General features: G+C 36.7%; 2 protein-coding genes across 2 annotated transcripts; both read right to left on the bottom strand.

Moving 5' to 3' along the window:
- Nucleotides 1-458: 458 nt before the first annotated feature.
- Nucleotides 459-4768, bottom strand: LOTGIDRAFT_152512 (hypothetical protein; the record flags this gene model as incomplete). The annotated part of the gene is made up of 6 exons (XM_009045944.1): nucleotides 459-867; nucleotides 1329-1462; nucleotides 2191-2258; nucleotides 3059-3170; nucleotides 3702-3827; nucleotides 4688-4768. The coding sequence occupies 6 exons, from the start codon at nucleotides 4766-4768 to the stop codon at nucleotides 459-461; spliced, it is 930 nt and encodes a 309-aa protein (XP_009044192.1).
- A 1979-nt stretch (nucleotides 4769-6747) lies between these two features.
- Nucleotides 6748-8859, bottom strand: LOTGIDRAFT_152511 (hypothetical protein; the record flags this gene model as incomplete). Its single annotated transcript, XM_009045943.1, has 4 exons — nucleotides 6748-7150; nucleotides 7522-7639; nucleotides 7828-7939; nucleotides 8779-8859. 4 exons carry the CDS (start codon nucleotides 8857-8859, stop codon nucleotides 6748-6750), a joined length of 714 nt encoding a protein of 237 aa, XP_009044191.1.
- Between the last annotated feature and the right edge of the window lie 3142 nt (nucleotides 8860-12001).

The following is a 12001-nucleotide window of genomic DNA, read 5'->3' as shown; positions in this document are numbered from 1 at the left end:
TAGGCCCCGAAGTCGTCACAATTAGTCGAAATCGTCAATCGTATTTCATTCACCAGTCGTCGTCGAGTTTTTTTCAACCAGTTGAAAACCCTTATGCAAATAATTGTATAATAAAACATGGTGCTCACTACTTTAAACTCTTTTTTAAGAATAACTTTATAAAAAGTTAAGTTTAAGGGTCCTAAAGAGAAGGTGTCCTTTACTGATTTTGAATCAACAATCAAGCTTTTATCAGGCATGGAATATGTAGTATTAGACTATTAGTGCCATTTTTCATCATAATTTAAATGTATATCTTTGAAAGTTCCTTAATTGAACAGTTAGCTGAATACAATACAAGTATGTTCTTCATAATATATGTAATATACAGAATATATAGTTAATAACTGAATAGCACATTGATTGATTTGCATAGCAGTTGAAAGGATCAGTTACTAGTCCATATTGAAATTTTTCAACTAGTTGCATGGATCATGCACCATTAACCAAGAATAAATTTCAGGATGCTCATGGAATCCAAGACTTTTATGAAGATTACGAGATACTGTATTGTTAGAATAAATACAAACGTAAACTTTGCGGCCATTTTCTAGTAATTTCTTGGCAAGGCTTGATACTATGACCTTACTATAACCTTGACCCCTGAATTCTTCAAATAAGTGCAAGAAACCAATTTCTTCATTATTATATTCTAACATGTATCCCACGAGTTGTTGCCCTTGATTATACAAAGCAACTGATGTAAAGCTTTTTATTAGCGCTGTAGTGTATTCCAAGAGTCCGTCGTCCACATAATTCCAATTTGTCACCACCATGTCGACGTCAGCCTTGGTCAATGGTTTCAGGGAAAATCCTTCAGGTACCGATCTGAAATATATACAGTCTGTTGTAAGGTATTTCTGAATATTCTAATTCATTCCCCTACGAATACAAACGATTCATCTACAATCGAATAGGAAGTTTGAAACTTTACCGACTCAAAAAACTACGGAGCCCCTAAGGCGCAATTGTAAACATATTTATTTATTATGAAATAACATCATTTATTTCGTTTAAACGAAATAATAAATAAATATGTTTACAATTGCGCCTTAGGGTCTCCGTAAAAAACTTCCTAAAAATCATAGTTTAAGAATTTGCTGGGCTGAAAATAAACGCGCTGGCCATTTGCATCGCTATGGCGGTTAGACCCGTGAGCCAGACAGTGTGACAATTTTCAGCTGACTGAGGGGTTGTATCAGTTGGCTACAGCTAAGCCAACACCTTTGGTGGCTGTGTCTGGTTTGACATATACCAGCGGGCTAGCAGCAGCTTTGAGAAAAAAATACCTTTCGCAATCAATGTCACTAATACTAGATGGTGAATGATTCTCTCCGACTAAGACTGACCGGTTCCATAGCCAAGAATCGTAGACTTCTAATGCAAATTGCAAAATTGGTTGCAAAGGAGAAAAAGACCAATGCTGAATTTTGAACAATTTAAACCAGATCAAGTAAAACACAACTATAAGACAAGTGAGAGCAATAGATTTTCAACTGCTCACAAGGTCTAATGGCGGTTTTTGTTTTGTCTTTGAGTTTCATCTTTTCGGTACCGTTGTTTGCAGCCAATAGGAGAGCTCCATTCATGCTGTGCATGGGCAATTGATTGTTTCCCAATCTCCGTGCTAGTTTTTTTTCTCTAGGGGGAAACCATTTTGATTGTCAAGAATGCTATTAAGTGACTTTTAAGGGTTAGACAGGGATTACCATATGTTGTAACGTCACGGTGCCAATTGCCACGGCCAAAGCTAAAATCGAATTTTGGGCATTTCAAAATGTCTACACTTCAAATATGAAATATCGATAAATACTACTTTTACGTTTTATCTTCCGGTTTCAGAAATGTAGACCTTCTTTCTTTCTTTTTAGTTCAAGGCCACGTAACAATATTTAAGATGGACGTGCAAAGCCATAGCTAACGGTGCTTGGATCTGTACCAATTTCCTTGATCAGAATGCCAGCAAAACTGTGTTTGACTTTTGCTGTAATAAGTTAACCACAGGAAGAAATTATACTTAGCTGGAAGCGGACGGTTAATTGTCATCAACAACGTAGATTAGATGATACGTTTGATCCCATTACAGTAACTGTTGTACTTACACCGATTTCAACGTTTCTAAAGTCAAATTTTTACGAGTTCATGGTCTACCGCGGTGAATTTTCCACCATTTTCTTCTGAGACCTCCTTCATGATTTTAAACAATCTCTCATTTATGACTGAAATTAAAAAAGTAATGAAGACAATTGGTCATTCGGCACACCACAAAACATAGAGGCAGAATGACAGGACATTGACAGAATGACAGATGATCGCCTGCCAACATCTCTTTGGAGAGTTCATCTAAGGAAAGCGAGCGTTTTAAGGCCACACTCAAAGCAACCATGAAAAGCCTTAAAATCAAACATGGAAAAAGGTAGCCAAAAACCGTGCTCTAAGGCGCTGGCCCGTGTACTGTGGAAGAGAGAGACTATATCAGATGCGAAGAAGAAGAGGTAATAGCCTACGCTAGAGATAACTCGACATCCACTGTAGCTTGTTCACCGGGATTTAAAGATGGGTTTCCTTATTTTTTAGTGTCAAATTAAGCAAACTATTGGATTAATTAATGTTTCAAATGAATTATCACGTATTCTTAAACATATTATGTTCTTATTGCATATAATCAAGAGTTTTAACCAACCAAAAATGTATGTACAGTCTGGATAGACAAAAAAAAAAGACTTTGACCATTCTTGATCGGTCACTCATTGAAATTTCTCTTCTAATTTAGCTAATTATGAATTAATTATGGACATGTGAGGTATTTTTCCTAAGTCATTAGAACACCTCTTCTTTCTATTTATATAAATATTAGCAATTTCATTTTCATGAATAAAAATAAGGGAACCCATCTTTAAATGTGATGTTTGTAGAAGGACGGTTTTGGCCAATATTGAATTCATCAGCCACCACTGCAACCACAAGATTTAAAAGAAACTGTGGCCATTCTTTACAATTATTATATGAATGCACGCACCTGCAAATCTACAGCAGGATTTCCAATTGATAACGCCCGGAGTTTGTAACATCTTTTTAAACTGTTCCTTACTCTTCGTCACGATGACATGGTGATTCTTCATGAATTCTAACTGAAAATGGAATTATGAAATAAAGTTTTCTTTTCTTTTCACTGTTCTGCTGATTAATAGAAGATGGGCTAGGAGAAGCAAATTTATCGGAATAATAGCGCATTTTCACCATGTCAAGCTATTACGAACTTCATCTCATACTTGACTGCAATAGCATAAGATTGCAGATGCAGAGTTTTTGGTTGAACTGTACGCAAGCGAATACAGCCAATCTGCGTCCTAGAGTTCTGATTAAATGTATTCTCAAGCATACAGTCTAATAAAACCGATGCATTTCGTGACACAAGTAAGGTGGCTATTACAGTCAAGGTATAAGACAAACTTCGTAATAGATAAACACTGTGCAGACGAGTAGAGCGTAGACTGACTTCTTCCGAGGAGTAACTTGCATTCTACTAACGCAACCGTTGTGTGGGTTGTGATTCAAATTTATGTCGGTCCTGGCAACTTATTTCATATTATTATTATTTCATTTATGACAAGTACAGCAGACTGTCTAACCATAGACAATTCAATTCAAAGAAATCTTACTCTATTATCAGTTGAGTCCGGTTTCCAAATGACAGTGGTAAACTTCGGCCAGGAATCAACTAAACAAATAAATCCATGCATATTCTTCCACTTTCTTTCCATAGCGCACCGTAATTCACCACTTAGCTGGCAAAGAAACGTTAAAAACCAAAAGCAGAAAAAATGGATGGTGGAAGAGAAGGCGATTCTTTGGAATATTCTGCAGGTGGAAGGGGGTATGTAATCCGATAAATTCCGATCCTATCCATTCTCTGACAGATGGAAATAGCCAAGATGAAAGTGTATTATATGTGTGATTTCAATGTGACGGTCAATTCATATTTTGACATCAGATGCCCGGTAGAGATTAGCGTCTTGCACATCATCGTATCACGAATACGGCTTTTGACATGGTCTTATTAACCCATATTAAACAAGGCCCGCGTACTACACTTCGTTTTGGGGGCGTGGAAATGAGATTGGTGGCGCTATGGTGGCATTTAAATCTGACCAATCAGATCGGTAGAACAGAAATGAGGTCATATAAACTAAAACCAACATCGCTTTGCCGCCGCCCGTTTAAAGAGATAAGAGCATATTCTTTCCATGTTTGTTTCCACAGAAAGGTTTGATTTTCTCTCGGCTTCAATTCTTTAACGAAAGTCAATTCTATACCGTACATATTCATCAAAATATGTAATGGCACACTCCTTAGTTTTATTTACGTTCCCAAACAAAGCGTCAGAACCATTGATTTGTTTTGATTAGCTGAAATTTGCTACCAATACAGTAGGGCCAATTTGATTGGACAATATTTATCTACGAATACGTAATCACTTGTGTTACCACGGCCCCGAGGAAGTATGACGAATGGGGTGTGGTTTGGACACGATGCCTGCCCATATACATACTATAGTCCTGTACTAGTAGTCACACCCGTCGCAAATACCACTTCCATCGGTAGACGTGTAATTAACGGAACAACTTGAACTACTGAGCACTCTTACCTTTTGACTATTAGGGAAAAAATCTTCAAGTTTCTTCAATAATTCATTATACCATTCAAACTTGACTATCACTGTTTCCATGATATTTTAATCACCTTGTCCAAAATGTTATATGCCTGATATTACGAAACACCTAGCATGTACTGCCCTATCGCCGTTACATTGACCTATTTTCATTTAAGTTCAAAGGACAAATTCAATGTTTTAGTACTCATGTACTTTTATTACTCTTCGTGTGGTGAATTGTTATATACAGTGGTGTAACCTATTTTCGTGCATATAAGGATTCAACACCGAATTTCGTCAAAGTTAAAAAAACGAATTTTTTTTTTTTTCCTCAGATATTCTACAAAATAATTCAATTTGGTTCGATTTTCTTTATGAATTCTTCACTTTGACCCATATTTTAACTACTCTTGGTATTCAATATCAATTCATTATAACTAGTGACAAACTGAGAAAATAAGATACGTAGCGTGATTTATTGCTAAAAGTCACTGAAACAACGTAAGAATATGGCCCACTTTGTGTTCCATAGAAATTTTCCTCTAGTTGATCACTTGACTTCATTCGTTGGACTACATTCTAGCAGACGTCACTTGGAATTCCGATTACCAATTGGGAAAGGAAATTCGGCCGATAAAAATTGGTGACGTTTGGTAATAACTGAAATACAAATTTTGTATTTGTCAAAGTATACATTACTACATTTAACCTTGCTTGAAACTACTGAATTTATTCTACTAGCTGGTATTGTACAGAAAACCCATGTTTATCAAAACAAGCAAATGCGGAAATGCACGAAAAATAGGTTAGCACGAAATTAGGTTACTTGACTGTATAGTTGTTGCTTTTCAAACTTTTGTTCCCGTTACCTCATGGAGATATCGACAATGCTCATTCTCTGACACCCAATTTATTAACCTCTACTCCATCCAATCGTTCCAGATCCTTCTACCGACTACCACAAAACTACATAATTTGCGATGTCAGCTTTAGCTGGAAGCGGAATTTTACTCTTCGTCTGCTAACAACTGCCTAGTTTGCGATATCAGCAGTTGTCATCCAAGTGGGCGAGCTTGACAACGGGGACTACGACCGACATCTGAACCCTTCAAAATTTTCTGGCAAACCATCCCACCTCTCACCCACAAGCAGTACGTCTATGTAGGTTATTGCATAATTAAAGATCTTTAGCGGAATTTCCTTATCCCGTCCTACAAGATTGGTGATCCTTTTCATTAAAGGGCTAGACCGGATTTTTCAATGAGTTTTTGTGGTCTTGATCGTGAAATATATAATTATTCATACCAACACGTAGATAAAGATTCCCCTTACCATTTACTGATTGACTTAGCTAAAAAAAATCCCGTTTCTGAGACTAAGATACGATTGTTAAAAAAATGGCGCATCTGTCCCTTTAAGGCCCAGTACGTGACTACAGTGACATAATTTCAGTAAATAATTTCATATAAAATATTCTCCACAACAGTTTTCATAATCAATGAGTGTGTTAGAATATATAATCATAGAACGATGTACTTCTGTGACATTGACACACTCCGTAGCTGATTTTTGATATGTTGAGCAGCAATGACGGGTGTATGCTTACTCTTCTAGGCACCTGATACCACTTTTCATTATGGAATTATTATAATCACAGACTGATCTACTTCTGCGACATTGACAGACTCCTGGGGCTGATGTTTGATATGCTGAGCAGCTATGACGGATGTGGCGCCAGGCAGAGTATGCTTACTCTTCTAGGCACCTGATACCACTTTTCATTATGAAATACTTACTCAATTATGGTTGATATACTTCCTCATGTGAAAAGTTCAGTAGCCGCTACCAATGTTTCGCCAAAATAATGTTTTAGATTTCGTTAGATTTTTGTTTTGCGGTTCAGATAGTTAGTATTTGGTTTATTTATGGTAAACTATTCACATAGACAGTTCTTTGATATGTTTTGTATTTTCGCTTTAGCAGCTTGTGGAACTAAAGAAAGTATAAGAGGAAACAGTTTGTAGCCTCTTAGCTAAGCTATATATATAATGGTCCTACAATGGATCATGCACCAAGCAAGAATAAATTCCTGGATGTTCTTGGAATCCAAGACCTTTATGAAGATTACGAGATACTGTATTGTTAGAATAAATATAAACGTGAACTTGACGGCCATTTTCTAGTAATTTCTTGGCAAGGCTTGATACTATGACCTTACTGTAACCTTGACCCCTGAATTCTTCAAATACGTGCAAAAAACCAATTGTTCCGTAATGGCTTTCTAACATGTATCCCACGAGTTGTTGTCCTTGATTATACAAAGCAACTGATGAAAAGCTGTCTATTAATGCTGTTATGTATTCCAAGACTCCGTCGTCCGCAAAATTCCAATTTGTCACCACCATGTCGACGTCAGCCTTGGTCAATGGTTTCAGGGAAAATCCTTCAGGTACGAACCTGAAACAGATACATTCTAGTGTTATATTATATTTCCTGTACCGACCTGAAACAGATACATTCTAGTGTTATATTATGTTTCCATATGAGTAAAAATAACTGGTCATGCTACCGAATCGCGAAATTTATCAGGCTATTGTAGGGCATCACAAAAGTGAAACTATTGGTATCAATAAATACTTCTCACTTCATTTGTAGTTTCCAGAAAAATAGTTCATTCAAGTCTTTTGCATCGCACTAGTAGCCTATTTAAGATGGATGCACAAAGCCAAAGAGAACTTGTTTTTGATAGTCGCTTTAATAATTGAATTGCAAGGGCAACGTAATTTGGAGAATGAGGCTACATTATTCAAAGGAATTATTTTACTAACAGCGTTTTCAACGTCTCTGAAGTCACAGACCAAATATTTCCTTCATCCGACATGGTTAATTTTCCGCCATTTTTCTCCGATACTTCTGTCTTTACATCATGCAATCTTTTATTGATGGCTGGAAATGAAAAATTAAGTTGCTTATAAACGCCTAATCAACCTTAATACTTAGAATAGGCAGTAACTAGTGCTTGTTTTGGAGAAAAATGGCGACTAATAGGATCGAAGGAGAAGAAGGCAATACGTAACGCTAGACTGAACTCATTCTCTGATGTTTTTTTTCACCGGGATTGAAGTGTGACGCACCTGCAAATCTACAACAGGATTTCCAATTGATAACGCCCTGGGTTTGTAACATCTTTTTTAATTGTTCCTTATTCTTCGTCACTATCGCATGGTGAGTCCCTAAAAATTCTAACTGAAAATATGTAAACAAGAAATAATGTTTTACGTTCTTTTTTTACTGTTCTAAGACCGTTACACATACAGTTATCTAAATAATTATCAAAAAAAGGGAAAAAAAGACGACAGCATATTTAGCTGTAGGCCCAATTACTTGGGTGAAGCCTGCTGTTATTCATATTCAGTTATGACAAGTACAAAAGATTTAAATAAATTCAATATCTCACTCTATTATCAGTCGTGTCTGGTTTCCAAATCACAGTGGTAAACTCAGGCCAGGAATCAACTATACAAATATATCCATGCACATTCTTCCACTTTCCCTCGATAGCGCACCGTATTTCACCGCTTAGCTGCCAAAAAACGTTAACAATACAAATAAATAAAAGAAAATTTGTGATGGAAGGATTTTGGCGGTGGTGGACAAGAGTCATGGAAGGGTACAGCTTTATGTATAACTGATGGGATTAGTCGTCGCAGGTTGGGGATAGGCATTACTATTGGAGCTGGGAGCTGACACCGGGTCGACTCTTGGAAGAACTCGCACAGGCATCAGAATTGTTCGTACCTTGAGGAGGATTTGAACCCACGACACCTTAGAATCGCTTAGTAGTCGACAATCCAACTCTCTACCGACTGACTTATTTATAATTTCTCGGAATAGCGGTAATGGCGTATGCATTGTATATTCTATTGTTTGTCTTAGGTCATTTGTTTATTTTGACATTTTACATCAGGGATGATCCGGTCCAGCCTCATTTGTCCCGCCCGCCAGAGTAACCTAACCATGATAGAATTACCACCAATAAACGAGGGATAAATAATGGGACATAACTCATGTTTGAACATTCCTACCTTTTGACTATCGGGGAAAAAATCTTCAAGTTTCTTCAATAATTCACTATACCATTCAAACTTGACTATCACTGTTTCCATGATATTTCCTCTTGTCCTTCTGCAGATTGTCTTATGCACGAAATTTCCCCACACTTACAATGACCTAGCTGTGCTCTGCACCTCCTTTAATCGTCGGCAGATTATCACTGTTACCTTGAACTATTTTATTCTTCATTTAATCATACTATTAAAGTTAAAAGATCTAATAGAACATTCTCAATGACTGTGTTCACAATAAAGAGGTTATACTAATCTTGATAAGATTGTTCTGATGATATATTGTGAGGTGAGTGGTGACAGATTTCTGGTTAATTAAAAACTTCATCAATAAAATAAACTATTACATCCTACAATATATAGGCTATAAAGTTATATGGATGAATATATCAAGTTATATGGTTTCCTAAATATTTGTTATACCATCTGATAAGCTTAATTACAGCGTTCCACATCACAAACAAAATCCGACGCCTCGTTGGGCAGTACCAAAGAGGTAATAATAATAATAATAATGCTGTACAGAGGTAAACCCCGGCCAGGAATCAACTAAACAAATAAATCCATGCACATTCTTCCACTTTCCTTCCATAGCGCACCGTAATTCACCACTTAGCTGGCAAAGAAACGTTAAAACCAAAAGCAGAAAAAATGGATGGTTGAAGAGAAGGTGATTCTTTGGAATATATTTCAGGTGGAAGGGGGTATGTAATTCCGATACTATCCATTCTCTGACAGATGGAAATAGCCAAGATGAAAGTGTATTAGATGTGTGATTTCAATGTGACGGTCAATTCATATTTTGACATCAGGTGCCCGGTAGAGATTAGCGTCTTGCCCATCATCGTATCACGAATACGGGTTTTGACATGGTCTTATTAACCCATATTAAACAAGGCCCACGTACTACACTTCATTTTGGGGGCGTGGAAATGAGATTGGTGGCACTATGGTGGCATTTAAATCTGACCAATCAGATCGATAGAACAGAAATGAGGTCATATAAACAAAAATCAACATCGCTTTGCCGCCGCCCGTTTAAAGAGATAAAAGCATATTCTTTCCATGTTAATTTCCACAGAAAGGTTTGATTTTCTCTTGGCTTCAATTCCATACCGTACATATTCATCAAAATATGTAATGGCACACTCCTTTGTTTTATTTACGTTCGCAAACAAAGCGTCATAACCATTGATTTGTTTTGATTAGCTGAAATTTGCTACCAATACAGTAGGGCTAATTTTGATTGGACAATATTTATCTACGAATATGTAATCACTTGTGTTACCACGGCCCCGAGGAAGTATGACGAATGGGGTGTGGTTTGGACACGATGCCTGCCCATATACATACTATAGTCCTGTACTAGTAGTCACACCCGTCGCAAATACCACTTCCATCGGTAGACATGTAATTTACGGAACAACTTGAACTACTGAGCACTCTTACCTTTTGACTATCAGGGAAAAAATCTTCAAGTTTCTTCAATAATTCATTATACCATTCAAACTTGACTATCACTGTTTCCATGATATTTTTAATCACCTTGTCCAAAATGTTATATGCCTGATATTACGAAACACCTAGCATGTACTGCCCTATCGCCGTTACATTGACCTATTTTCATTTACGTTCAAAGGACAAATTCAATGTTTTAGTACTCATGTACTTTTATTACTCTTCGTGTGGTGAATTGTTATATACAGTGGTGTAACCTATTTTCGTGCATATAAGGATTCAAGACCGAATTTCGTCAAAGTTGAAAAAACGAATTTTTTTTTTTATTTCCTCAGATATTCTACAAAATAATTCAATTTGGTTCGATTTTCTTTATGAATTCTTCACTTTGACCCATATTTTAACTTCTCTTGGTATTCAATATCAATTCATTATAACTAGTGACAAACTGAGAAAATAAGATACGTAGCGTGATTTATTGCTAAAAGTCACTGAAACAACGTAAGAATATGGCCCACTTTGTGTTCCATAGAAATTTTCTGCTGACACGGAATCCGCTAGCTGATAACGTGACTTCATTCGTTGGACTACATTCTAGCAGACGACACTTGGAATTCCGATTACCACTTGGGATTATAAGGAAATTCGGCCGATAAAAATTGGTGACGTTTGGTAATAACTGAAATCCTCCATTTTGTATTTGTCAAAGTATACATTAATACATTTTACCTTTATTGAAACTACTGGATTCATTCTACTAGCTGATATTGTAGAGAAAACCCATGTTTATCAAAACAAGCAAATGCGGAGGTCATGCGAAGTCGTACATGTAAATTATTTATCATTTCCGGAAATGCACGAAAAATAGGTTAGCACGAAATTAGGTTACTTGACTGTATAGTTGTTGCTTTTCAAACTTTTGTTCCCGTTACCTCATGGAGATATCGACAATGCTCATTCTCTGACACCCAATTTATTAACCTCTACTCCATCCAATCGTTCCAGATCCTTCTACCGACTACCACAAAACTACATAATTTGCGATGTCAGCTTTAGCTGGAAGCGGAATTTAACTCTTCGTCTACTAACAGCTGCCTAGTTTGCGATATCAGCAGTTGTCATCCAAGTGGGCGAGCTTGACAACGGGGACTACGACCGACATCTGAACCCTTCAAAATTTTCTGGCAAACCATCACACCTCTCACCCACAAGCAGTACGTCTATGTAATTTATTGCATAATTAAAGATCTTTAGCGGAATTTTCTTATCCCGTCCTACAAGATTGGTGATCCTTTCCATTAAAGGGCTAGACCGGATTTTTCAATGAGTTTTTGTGATCTTGATCGTGAAATATATAATTCTTCATACCAACATGTAGATAAAGATTCCCCTTACCATTTACAAAATCCCGTTTCTGAGACTAAGATACGATTGTTAAAAAAATGGCGCATCTGTCCCTTTAAGGCCCAGTACTTGACTGCAGTGACATAATTTCAGTAAATAATTTCATATAAAATATTCTCCACAACACTTTTCATAATCAATGAGTGTGTTAGAATATATAATTATAGACTGATCTACTTCTGTGACATTGACACACTCCTGTAGCTGATGTTTGATATGTTGAGCAGCTATGACAGGTGTATGCTTCTAGGCACCTGATACCACTTTTCATTATGAAATACTTACTCACTTATGGTTGATATACTTCCTCATGTGAAAAGTT

The sequence above is a fragment of the Lottia gigantea genome (assembly GCF_000327385.1).
Source record: "Lottia gigantea unplaced genomic scaffold LOTGIsca_1, whole genome shotgun sequence".
NCBI classification, from domain to species: Eukaryota; Metazoa; Mollusca; class Gastropoda; family Lottiidae; genus Lottia; species Lottia gigantea.
Note: the sequence above shows the minus strand (reverse complement) of the source record. Positions and strands in the feature narration are given on the sequence as shown.